At 40.9% G+C, this 13,327-nt stretch overlaps 1 protein-coding gene and 1 pseudogene across 1 annotated transcript in view; one reads left to right on the top strand and one right to left on the bottom strand.

Annotated features, from left to right (window-relative positions):
• Positions 1-214: 214 nt before the first annotated feature.
• Positions 215-13,327, bottom strand: part of REEP5 (receptor accessory protein 5) — a 46,031-nt gene continuing 32,918 nt past the window's right edge. The window contains 2 exon segments of the mRNA NM_001133746.1: positions 215-2,631; positions 10,776-10,944. Coding sequence (NP_001127218.1) covers positions 2,582-2,631; positions 10,776-10,944 — 219 coding nt within the window. The 3' untranslated portion in view covers positions 215-2,581.
• On the top strand, positions 5,139-9,915 carry LOC129059308 (uncharacterized; annotated as a pseudogene).

Consider the following 13,327-nt stretch of genomic DNA (forward strand, 5'->3'; position numbering starts at 1 on the left):
ATTGGTAGAAACTTTTTGAGTTGGTATGTTTTCTTTAGGGAAAGTCTTTTCCTCTGGTAGGCAAGAACCACCAGGAGAAAACTACAAGCCATGTGAGGAATAGAGTTAATAAAGAGCAGTGTTTATGGCTCATTTATCTGTATTTACTTAAAACTTTGCTTAAATAATTCTGGGTTAGGAAAAAAGCCCCACAAAATAAAATGAAATATAACAGTTAAATGAGAACTCAATTTTATTTACATCTATTTCCATTCAGTGTATCACATCTTCAGGATAGGTGATAACGTGTGAAGGGTGTGCTCATTTTCTTCAGATGTGAGTAGAGGACTCTTCCCCAGAGTAGCAGTTGTTGATCCAAATGATTGAAGCCTTCAGGTAAGGGAATAACTGCTGCAGGAATTCTTTCTTGAAGAATTTAAGCTGTTTGGTAGGAATTGTGTAACTACATACCTTTGAAACACTATTCACATTCAAATAAACGCTTGTTTTCTAGCCAGGCACAGGCTCAGTTAGTTTTTCGAACTCTAGCCAAGACAGTATTTCATTTGGGAAATCATGTGACAGAACTGCTCAATTCGTAAATTCTCCTGCTGTTAACATTTACGCTTAGACTGCCAACAACAGTTATCTTAAATTTTGGTCTCAAGAGAACAAAAAAAATTGCATTCAGAATTTAATATAGTATTTTAAAACTAATTTTAGCCTGTAAGTCATTATGAGCAATAGTAACTTTTATACCTCCTCATCTTGTCTGATAATATATTCTATATGCTATCAATCTGATTATATAGTCTATATGCTAGAAGGTGCTAATTTTCATTCTGCCACCAAGAAAATTGTACTTTTATTTATGGCAAAAGGATTTAAATACTCCTAGATACTTAAAATTTTTTTAATCTAAAAGTTGATTTTCTCCCAAGAACAATTTTGTTTGCTTTCTGCAAAGTTTTAAGTTTAATAAAATGCCGGTAATCACCGTTTTCCTCCCCAAAATAAATGCTCTGATCCATATTATATTAGAGTGATACTGTCACTTAGTATTGATATCTTATTAGTTTTTTACATCATGAGACATTGTTATGATCTTACCTGATTGTTATCTCAAGGTGAGCTAATCATCTTTATTTGCCTTAAAAAATACTGTACTGGCTGGATATTTAATCTTGTTAGTTTAGTTATACACTTGTTTTAGTCTAGTTTAATTCAAAAGGACTCTTAACAGTATGGTGTAAAACTCAGATTTTCTAGTCCAGACAAATTGCTCTCTATAACTATTTGGCAGATCATTGGAGACATCCATTTTAACTTTATTGTTCTGTACTTACTATGTAGTCATGTGCAGTTTATCAACACAAAGAATACGGATGAGGGCATTTAAATGGACTACAAGTGACTCTGACTTGTAAACTAGGGAAGCCTCTTGTGTTTGACCTTAAAGGCCAGAGAAAAACTGAAGATAGATTGACTTAACTATTGCCAAGCAGATTATGGGTTACTTTATACTTCCTTTCTTTCTCCCAGAATTGCTCTTAGAGCTAGGTGTCGTCATTAGCATGTTGTTGCTAATGATACAAACAAGAACATACATGTAATCAGAGGTGGACAAATCTTCAGAAGTTCCTTAAACTGGTTTAAAAAAGAAGATTGGGAAAGAAGACTAAATCAACATGTTTCTCTGCTTTGAAGATAAAACCAGAAATGGTTTCCATTGTAGCATCTTGACAGTAGACAAATATGTGACGTTTATAGCAGATAAGGCAGTATTACTAGTTTTTCAGGGCATTGAGAGTTACAGGTTACTCGTGCGTGTGTGTGTGTGTGTGTGTGTGTAAATTTTGCGATTTATCACTAGAGTGACTAACTGCTTTATAAAGCTATCCTGGTATTCATATGCCATATACTAGGGAAACAACCAGGCCAATCTCCATTCGATTTCATTTCTCACTTTGTTCACTTGCATATTAATCACGTATTTCCTAAAGTATTATTTAGTAGACCACACCAGCACAATGGTTCCTCCAGCTTTTGGCAGGTGGTCTTACTGTACAGAAGTTATAAATGACACATACAACCTTCCCCTGCTCCCTCCCCATGAGCATGATGCATGTTGTAGTCAGACAGTAACATTTCCATATGTACATGTGCACAAATACATTAAAAACATTTCAGAATTATATAAAATTGTACATTACAGGAAGTAGAACCATAAAGATTATCCTAAGTGTAACTACAGAGAAAATGCATGCAGGGAGAGCCCAGTAAAGTACACAGCCTGTGGGGTGTATAATTTTATTTTAAGTTTATATTTCCTGCAGGATAGTAACATACATCTTTTCCTACCCAGAGGCAAAATACATTTTCCAAAAACTTGGACACTGCCCACTGCATTAAGTTTAAAGTGCTCCCTATGTATATAGACAGTAAAAGTAAGCAAAGAAACTTACAACACATTCCAATCTTTAATATATCAAAAATGTTTCCAAGGCGACATTATTAAAATAATTATACCACAGTCCCTAATATAACATCAAGCTCTAGTAGGAAGGTACAGAGAGGGCAGGAAGTTTCCATCCAGTCTGGTTTAGGTGCTTTTCTTTTCTTCACCCAGTAAATTCACAGTGGCTTTCTTGGCTGTTAGGAGGGAAAGAAAAATATATCAAAGCTCTTTGGAATGCATGCTTTGTGCCTAATGTAGCTACTAGATAACAAAACTTGGATGACTCATGTTCAGGTGCGATCATGTTGGGGTTTGTGGTCTGGGCTAAGAGGGTTTCCAGGAAATGGAGAAGGTACCTCTTAGAGCACAAATCCTAAATACTTGAGCAAAATACTTTAAGGTCATCTAGCCTAGCACCTTGTTGTGACACTGTCACCTAAACTGTCTGCCCTCTGTTCTCCTTTAAGCATTAAAAGAAGCAGAGATTCCTTAAGAGTAGTGTTCAAATTCTAGTTTGTATCTGTGTGCTTGCCTGTAAGATTTCACTTATCAATATATTATCAATCTGATGACAACTAGGTCATCATATTTATCCCATGGCGACAAATCAGAGAAGTCCTCATTCCCAGCACTAGAAATACAGTCATCCCTTGATATATGTGTTTGGGGGGGGCTGGGGGGGTGAGGGAGAGGAGATTAGTTCCAGGAACCCTACAGATACCAAAATCTGTGAGTGCTCAAGCCCTTAAATAGAATGACATACATAGTATTTCCATATAACCTATGTGCTTCCATATACTTTATTTATTTATTTATTTATTTTTTGAGATGGAGTCTCGCTCTGTCACCCAGGCTGGAGTGCAGTGGCGCGATCTCGGCTCACTGCAGGCTCTGCCTCCCGGGTTCATGCCATTCTCCTGCCTCAGCCTCCTGAGTAGCTGGGACTACAGGCACCCGCCACCACGCCCAGCTAATTTTTTTTTTGTATTTTTAGTAGAGATGGGGTTTCACCGTGTTAGCCAGGATGGTCTCGATCTCCTGACCTCGTGATCTGCCCGCCTCGGCCTCCCAAAGTGCTGGGATTACAGGCGTAAGCCACCACGCCCGGCCTCTTCCATATACTTTAAATCTCGGCCAGGCATAATGACTCATGCCTGTAATCCCAGCACTTTGGGAGGCTGAGGTGGGAAGATCACTTGAGGCCAGGAATTTGAGACCAGCCTGGCCAATATGAATGGTGAGACCCCCACCCCCCACCTCTATTTTAAAAAAATTTTAAAAGCCCATCTCTAGTTAAAATACCTAATGCAACATGAATGCTATATAAATTGTTGTTATACTAAATGGTTTTTAAAATCTGTATTTATACTCTTACTGTGCCACCAGTACAGTAAGATGAGAAGAGTTTGCTCTAAGTCTTTGAGTTGGTGACAAGACACTACATTCATCAAGAAAACATTCTGTCCAGGTGTGGTGGCTCATGTCTATAATCCCAGAGCTTTGAGAGGCTGAGGTAGGAGTATTCCTTGAAGCCAGGAGTTTGAGATCACCCTGGCCAAAACACAGTGAGAGCCCATCTCTATAGAAAAAAAAGAAAAATATATTTTCTTACGTCTGCAGGAGACCAAGCCTTCCACTTTCTAATTACCAAGTGGCAGGGAATGTGCTATAAGAACCAGTGCAGTGTGTGAGATGGAGGGGAAAGGGGTTGTCTAGAAGCCTCCAGGGCCCACTGTGAGATTTTACAATCTGCAGCTGTTCTTGATGGAGCCCAGAGTCTTAGTGATGAGGGCCAAGGAGTCCCTTCTTGTCCTGCAGCTGCCTGACAGCTGCTCTCCCTTTGCTCAGTTAAAATTACTGAACCAAGTTCACAGCAAAGGAGAAAATGTAGTCCTTCCCTTAACTAACCCTTTGTAAAAATTCCTAGTTAATCCAAAAGCTTTGAGAAAAGTCTAAAATGTGTCAGCATGTAAATTCCTCCTAACTTATTTTAATTCTCTTGCCCCTGTTTAGGAATGTGTCATACCAAAGTGAGATTGGATTTTAAGTATTGATATCTAAGAGAACCAAGAGGCTAAGAAATGTGGGTGAAGTAGACAGAAATGACATCACCACAGGTTGCTGATTAGGCTAAGGGAAGGGAGAAGAAAAGAAAGCTCTTAAAAAGAAGCTGGTAATCCTGGCCGGGCGTGGTGGCTCACGCCTGTAATCCTAGCACTTTGAGAGGCCGAGGTGCGTGGATCACTTGAGGCCAGGAGTTTGAAACCGGCCTGGCCAACATGGCATAACGGTGTCTCTACTAAAAATACAAATATCAGCTGGGCATGGTGGCCCACATCTGTAATCACAGCTACTTGGGAGGCTGAGGCAGGAGAATCCCTTGAACCTGGAAGGTGGAGGCTGCAGTGAGCCGAGATCATGCTACTGCACTCCAGCCTGGGCAACAGAGTGAAACTCTGTTTCAAAAAAAAAAAAAAAAAAAAAGCTGGCAATCCTAAAGTGGGAGGAGGTTAAGGCTACAAGTTAAAAAATACCTAAAACATATTGAAGTAGACTGGATTTGTATGCCCAAAAATAGGAGTCCAGAGAAGAGAGGTCTGTGAGGGAGAAATGGGGAACATACCACCTCTGGGGCATCAGTGCTGCTGGAGAACTGTCTTGGGATTTTACTTCCCCATGGTCAGGCTACCTCACAACTCCCATGTCTAACTACCACAGAGCTCTAAAAAAACACAAAAATCTTTCTCCAATTTCTAAAGTCCTTGAGTCCCTCTGGAACTCAAGACCCATCATCGGCAAAATCTATATCCTCATCCATTCCTCCGAATGTTTCCTTTACCTTCTTGCTCTTAGAGAAAGCTGGCTGTGCCCTGAGGACACTGCTTTCTCAAGTGGTGGCTGTTTCTTCCCTCTCATGACCGTAGTACAAACGGATCTGGTAGGTGTTGTTTTTGTTCTTCGTTGCCACTTTCAGAATCTCATGTCATCAGATTATATCCCTGAGTAGCCTTCCTTTTCCCTGTCATCCCTGACTCTTGGGCTACTCTGCCTTAGTTCTTGAAGATTTTAACTCCTAACTTAATGTTCCTTTCTAACACTACTCTTATGATTTATTTATTTATTTATTTAGAGACAGGGTCTCACTCTGTCACCCAAGCTGGAGTGCAGTGATGCCATCTCAGCTCACTGCAGCCTCAACCTCCCAGGCTCAGGTGATCCTCCCATCTCAGCCTCCTGAGTAGCTGGGACTACTGGTACGCATCACCACATCTGGCTAATTTTTGTGTTTTTTTTGTAGAGACTGGGTTTTACCATGTTACTCAGGCTGGTCTCAAACACCTGAGCTCAAGCAATCCACCCACCTTGACCTCTCAAAGTGCTGGGATTACAGGTGTGAGCACTGCACCTGACCTACTACTATTTTAATTATTGATGATTTTAATATCCATGTAGACATACATGATCTTCTAATATCCTGACCTCTTAGTTCCTCCCCTCCAATAACCCTTATATTCCACCCTACATATGGCACTGACTCCCAGGATCCCTCTTAGTACCAATACTGCAGTCCCTCCATAATCTTGTATCAAGCATCCCACTCACCCACCATCACCTTTTATCTTTGTAGTGCACTCCCCACCCCCCTTTTTTGCTCGTTGTAGATGATGATGGAGTATTCCCGCTATTATCCTGATTCAGAGTTCTTCCACCACCACTTCCCACCTTACTCAGGTTAAATTCCATTGTCAAGCATTAACCACTCCACAGTCCCACCCTCACTTCATAGTTCTTGCTGGAAGTCACAACCTTGACACAACTCTCCACCTACTCTGCAGCTATACCCATGTAGCTGAGTATGGCTAGAGAAAAACATAAACAAGAACTGGTTTCACTATAAATTCATGAACACAAATCTCAAGCATGCCTTTAACACTGCCTGACAGTCCATTTACTCTCCAACTGTCCTAGAGGGGCCAGCACACTGCAGCCACACTCGATTATGTAGTGTCCATGGCTGTTTTCACACTACAATGGCAGAGGAGAGTAGCTGCAACAGAGACATGATAGCCTATGAAACTTAAAACATTTGTTATCTGGCCCTTTACAGAAAAAGTTGAGCAGTCCCTCTCCTTTGCAACTATTTCATACCTTCTCTTTCCATTGTCTCCTTCCCCATCCTCTCTCAATTGGCCTTCTTTCTTCCTACTTTACTGAGAAATTTGAAACAATTAGAAAGTTACTTCTGTAGGCTCCCATAGTCACATGTGCTCACAGCATACCATAAACCCTGATTTCCCTGCTGTTACCATAAACTTGCAGCTCTTCGACCAATCCCTCTACTGTATACTGGATCCTTCACTGGTCGATAGAGCTCCAACAATTCACCCTCTCACTCCTATCATTATTTTTTGCTCTGTTGAATTATTCCCATTAATTTTCAAACAGGCTTTGTTTCTCCTACCTTAAGAAAAAAACTTTTAAAATTTCAGGACCCTAATTCCTTCTTCCCCATTCTTCTGCTCCCCTTTGCAGGAAATTTCTCAAAAGAAAGATCTATATTCTCTCATCCCTTTTCTCTCATTCTCTCAAATCCATTGCAGTCAGGAGTTTGATACCACTCCACAAAATCTATGTTATCAAAATCACTAGTACCTTCCTCATTGCTAAATCTGCTCAGTTCTCAGTCCTTATCTTACTTGACCTGTCGACAGCATGTAACATGACAGATCACTTCTACTCTTTGAAAGAAGCACTTTCTGTTCTTGGCCCCAAGGATACCACACGCTCATGGTTTTCTTGCTACTTCAATTGGCCATTCCTTATCAGTCTGCTTTGCTAGTTGCTTCTCATCCCTCCAGTCTCTAAACCCTAGACTCCCCAGCGTTCAGTCTTTGGACCTCCCGTTTCCTAACTACACTACCTTCGTGATCTCATCTAGTCTCATGCTTAATATTTATAAGCTTGTGGCCCCCAAATTTATATCTACAGTCCAGACCTGTTTCTTGAACTCTTGACACCTGTATCCAACTAGCTATTTGACTAATCCTTGTAGGTATCTAACAGACACCTCAAACAAATGTCCAGGACTAAATTCCATATCTTCCCACTCACCACAACCTCCCACCCCAACAAAACCTGTTCTACCCAGTCTTCTCCAGCTCAGTGGCAATTTTATCCTTCCATTTGTTCAGGCTAAAAAGCTCGTCCTTGTCCTTAACCCCTCTGACCCATGCCCAATCCATAAGCCAATCCATAAGCAAATCCCATTACTTCTACCTTTGAAATATATCAAGAATCTGATACTTCTTACCCCCTACTGCTAAACAAGGAACCAAGCCACCATCATCACCTCCAGCCAGATCACTGCGAGAACCTTTTAACTGTTCTCCCAATTTCCTGCCTTATCCCCCTTCAGTCTGTTCCTAATACAGTGGCCACAGGCATCTTATTAAAACATAGGACAGATCATTTTGCTCCTGTGGTTAAAAGTCCCCAATACCTCCACATCTCACATAGAGTAGAAGCCAAACCTTTACAACGGCCTATAAGGCATTATGTGATATGTCTTCCAGCCTCCACTCGCAACCTCTCCCACCTTGTCTCCTCCTGCACCCCTCTAGATCACTTCTTTTGTTGCTCCCACCTCAGGACTTCTGTATATGCAGCTTATTCTGGAGTATGATTCCCCATGGTTCCTTCTTTTACCATTTTCTTTTTTTTTTTTTTTTTTTTAGGGGGATAGGGTTTTGCTTTGTAACCCAGGCTAGAGTGGCACAGCTCACTTGCAGCCTTGACTTCCTGGGCCCAAGTGATCCTCCTGCCTCAGCCTCCTGAGGAGCTGGGACCACAGGCTTGCATCACAATGTCTGGCTAATTTTTTAATTTTTGTAGACAACAGGTCTCCATAGGAGACCTTGTCACAAACAAGCTGGTCTCAAACTTCTGGCCTCAAGTGATCTCCTGCCTTGGCATCCCAAAATGTTGTGATTACAGGCTGAGTCACTGTTCCTGATTCCTTTACTACTATTGAGTCTGATTCAGTAGAGCCTTCTGGTATAGATTTCCTAAACGTCTCTATTTAAAATCATAACCATCCCTCCAGTCCTTGGCCCCCCCATCTTTCTACTTGCTTTATTTTTTCCCTATATTATTTGGTAAATATACCATCTAATTTTCAATTTTACTGCCTATCTCTCAACTAGACTGTAAGCTTCATGAATTCAAGGAGTATGGTCTCTTCGGTTTGCTGGTTCACTGCCAGTGTTACGAACATGCTTGGCACATATTAAACACCTCAATAAATAAATATTTATTGAGTGAATTAATCAGAGCTGAGAGTGGACATTCTTTTGTACCCATAACAAAAACTGAACAGCATACTGAACCGATCAACCTGAACTGAATTAAGCTGGCCGTCAGGGCCTCCAAAGTACTGCTTCTGTCTGGTCAGCCTGCTGCTACAGCCTTGGCCAGCTAGGCCCTGCTGCTCATGGTGCCAGCCCAGAGAGAAGCCAGCCAGGAGATGGTGAGTGCTGTGGGGGTGAGGAGCCCCAAGGAGAAGGCACTGAGGAGGAAACTGGAAAACAGGGTTAGCAGCTCGAACTTCCAGAGACAGAAAGCAAGCTCAAATGAGTGACCTGAAACAGCAAGTGGTAGATTTAGAACAGAACCAAAAACTTTTGCTAGAAAATCAGCTTTTACAAGAGAAAATGCGTGGACTCATAGTTGAGAACCATGAGTGAAGAACAGCACTTGGGGATGGATGCTCTGGTTACTGAAGAGGAGGTAAAAGCCAAGATAATTCCATCTATTTGATGCTTGACATCCCTAACTAGGCAGATGAGGGTAGAAGTTAGTTGTGGTGGGGTTGGAAGTAAACATTAACTACCTTCCCAGTATGATATCCTGTTGGGCATGGTGGACAACTTAGACCCAGTAGTGTTCTTCAGATGTCCTTCCCCAGAGTCTGCCAGCCTGGAGCAGCTCCCAGAGGTCTACTCAGAAGGACCCAGTTCCTAACCATCCTCCCTTTCTCTGTCAGTGGGGACATGATCAGCCAAGCTTGAAGCTATTAATGAACTAATTAATTTTGACTACATATATGCCAAGCCCGTAGTCTGAGACAGAGAGCCAAGCTAATGTGGTAGTGAAAATCAAGGAAGCACCTCTCAGCCTCTTAGAGAATGATCACCCAGAATTCGTGGTCTCAGTGAAGGAAGACTTTGTGGAAGATGACTTCATTCCAGACCTGGGTATCTCCAATCTACTTCCATCCAGCCTACTGGATGTTTATAGTGACTGTGGGTATGAGGGCTCCCCCTTCCCCTTCAGCGACATGGCCTCTCCACTTGGTGCAAACCATTCTAAGGAGGAGACTGGCCAATGAACTCTTTCACCAGCTGGTTAGTGTCTAAGGAATGATCCAATACTGTTGCCCTTTTCCTTGACTATTACACTGCCTGGAGGATAGCAGAGAAGCCTGCCTGTGCTGCTTCATTCAAAAGGCCACAGAGTGTACAGTCCTAGAGAATTCCCCTAACATATTTACCTGTTCAAACATCATAGATAACCCCAAGTATTGTCTTTTGGCATCCAGCAGTCCAAGGTATTTGATATGTTACAATTCAGAACTATAGCTTTTGAGGTTGTACTTTCTTTTTCTAAAGAGTGGTAGTTTGCCCTAAATATTTATTATGTGAGGGTGATTAGACAAGTGTCTTAGAGTAGACATGGAATTCATGAATGGCTCTTTATCATTTCTCCTCCCGCTTTTTGGCATCCCAGGCTTGTCTCTAGTTTTAGGTCCTTTAGTTTTCTTCTGCAAGTGGAGAGAACACGTACCTGAGGGGGCTCTTTTCCCCTCACGTACAGTTCAAGTAAAGATCAAGAATTTTTTGTAAAATTATAGAAATTTACTATGTAAATGCTTGATGGAATTTTTCCTGCTAGTATAGCTTTTGAAAGGTGCTTTCTCCATTTATTTAAAACTACCTATGTAATTAAGTATAATGCAAAAAAATTAAATAAACAATTAGAAGAGATGGACTTGCATATCAATATAGATGATTCTCTAAAATTGCTGCCTACCAAGGAAAGTCATTTTTCCTAATGTTCTCACTGAAGGCTACATTAAATGTGGCATGGAGGAAGAGTCCTGGGAAAAGTCGAGAACTTTAAGTGTTCTCAATAGGCAAAGACTTTGTAAAGAAATCCCAGAGTAACGTTGGCATTTGGCTGAGGGGTGCTGATAAGATGAGAAGGCCAGGAAGCCTGTTATTTGAGCCCAGTGTGTCACATCTCCTCTCACATGTGGGGCCATGTTGTTCCTGAGTCTTACCTTCTTTAGTGATGGCATCTGCAGTCTCTTTGGCCTTGTCTTTAAGGTCCTTGACCACACTGTCCACCTGGGACTCGTGCTTCAGGAAGAAAGGACGGATGATGCGCTTGTAGAGCAGTTCAGCCCCATTAGAAGGGCTCGGGGCCATGCACCACAACAGGAAGCCACACTGCACAGAATAAGAGCCAGCATGGGTAACAGGAGGGTGGAGGGGGCACATTCTGAGAATACACACTGTCTTTTACTACTCTGGGGATGGGAAATGCCTCTGTTATTTTCTCCAAAGGCATTACCAGTGTTTTCTGCAGGTTGAAGGTAGGCTTTCTTTAGATGGAAAAAACATGACGAGTAATGAGCTGGTAAGGAAAAGCTGAGACTAAAAAACAAAGGGTAAAACACACCAGGTCCAGGAGCTTAACTATCTTCCTAACTTGGACCACGCTTTAGTATATAGCTGTAAGAGGCTTTTATTAATCATAACTCTTAGAAATCAATTTAAGAAAATATAGTACTTATCTGCATGTATAAAGCCCTGTACAGATAAGCCTAATATCTAGGAGGCCTGTGCTTGATAGGCTTATCTTGGTAAGTTTATCACATTTATTCATCCTATTATAGAAAAAATACCTTGTCCATTCTTGAATTCTTCCTTTGGTGGAACCTCAGTTTTGGGTAGATCTTAGCCTTCAAGGAATCTTTACAGTTGTTCTTCATCTTTCATCTTGAATGTAGTTATTATTCCTAACTCCTTCTATACAGCTCTACTTTGCCATTGAGATTTTTTTTAATTGACAAGAATTCTGCTCTAATTACTTAAATAAGGATTTTTACACTATGTCCAAAAAATTTTTACTGTTTATTCAAATAATAAATACCAACTCGCCACTTCAAGTCATCCATGCAATTTACTCCTTTTTAAGATAGAAAGAAAAAAAGAAGGAAAGGGAATATTCAGAGTAATCTGCCCATTTCCCTAGAAAGTTTAATAAACAACATACTGAGTTATTTTAGTTTAAAAGATTCTAACCACATTGTATTCCACACAGCCTAGGTGACTCTACAAAAGAACAGAAGTCACTTACAGAGATTCCAAATCAGTATTTTTTACAACTTCTCCTTAATGTAAAAACATCTTAATTTCTCATGCTTTAAATTTAAAAGTCTTAGTCCTTATGATTCCAAACCAAGGGATGTACTCTAATAATCAACAAGCTATGATGCCTAAGACAGTCTTTCAAGTGTTTTAGAGATACAAAGCTGATAAAAGGCTAACACTAATGACAAGAGTTTCAGTTTAAAATGCACAAATAGCTCACTCCATCAGCACCATGTTGGCTCTGAGAAATTTATACTAGACTTTGAACTTGTATTACACTGAAAATAAAAAACAAAATCCAAGTTCTCAACAATATCTCCAGATTATTCTTTTTGAGAGTCTTGCTCTGTCACCCAGGCTGGAGTGCAGTGGCACGAACATGGCTTACTGCAGCCTTGAACTTCTGGGTTCAAACAATCTTCCCACCTCAGCCTCCCAAGTAGCTGGGAATGACTGCAGGCATGAACTACCAGGCCTGGCTAATTTTTTATAACTTTTTTTTGTAGAGACAAGTCTCACAATGTTGCCCAGACTCCCCTTATCTCAACTACAGTAAAAAGTAACTCTTGAAATGTAACCTTTGTGAATTAAAATTTGTTACACATGCACAAGAGTTTTTAAGACAGAGACTTGCTGGGCATGGTGGCATGCACCTGTAGTCCCAGTGACTTGGGAGGCCAAGGTGCAAGGATTGCTTGGGCCCAGGAGTTGGAGACTGACATGGTTTAGCTGTGTCCCCACCCAAATCTCATCTTGAACTGTAGCTCCCATAATTCTCATGTGTTGTGGAAAGGACAGGGTGAGAGATAACTGAATCATGGGGGTGGTTTCCCCCACGAGAACGCCATACTGTTCTCGTGGTAGTGAATAAGTCTCACGAGATGTGATAGTTTTATAAGGAGTTTCCCCTTTCGCTTGGCTCTCATTCTTGCCTGCCGCCGCCATGTAAGACATCCCTTTGCTTTTCCTTCATCTTCCACCATGATTGTGAGGCCTCCACAGCCATGTGGAACTGTGAGTCAATTAAATCTCTTTCCTTTATAAATTGCCCAGTCTCGGCTATGTCTTTATTAGCAGCATGAGAACAGACAAATGCAGAGACTATCCTGGGCAACACAGCAAGAGCTCATCTCAAAAACAAAACAAAACCCAGACACTATAGGACTAAATTTTTTATAAAACCCCAAAACTATAGCTGTATGCTTAAGAAACATACCTACAACAAAACCAAATAGGAACACTGAAAATAAAGTTATGGGAAAGATATATCAGACAAACACCAACTCCCAAAATAGCTCATTAGTAATATTAATACATACAAATTACTTAAGGCAAAATAAGTAAATAGAATGATAAAGAAGGAAAGCAATTCACCAAGAATATTAAAATTCCTGAACTTGTATATACCTTTGAAATATGTAAATTATATCTAGCTTTGCATATGTTTGCAATAGAA

This window comes from Pongo abelii, chromosome 4 (genome assembly GCF_028885655.2).
Source record: "Pongo abelii isolate AG06213 chromosome 4, NHGRI_mPonAbe1-v2.0_pri, whole genome shotgun sequence".
NCBI classification, from domain to species: domain Eukaryota; kingdom Metazoa; phylum Chordata; class Mammalia; order Primates; family Hominidae; genus Pongo; species Pongo abelii.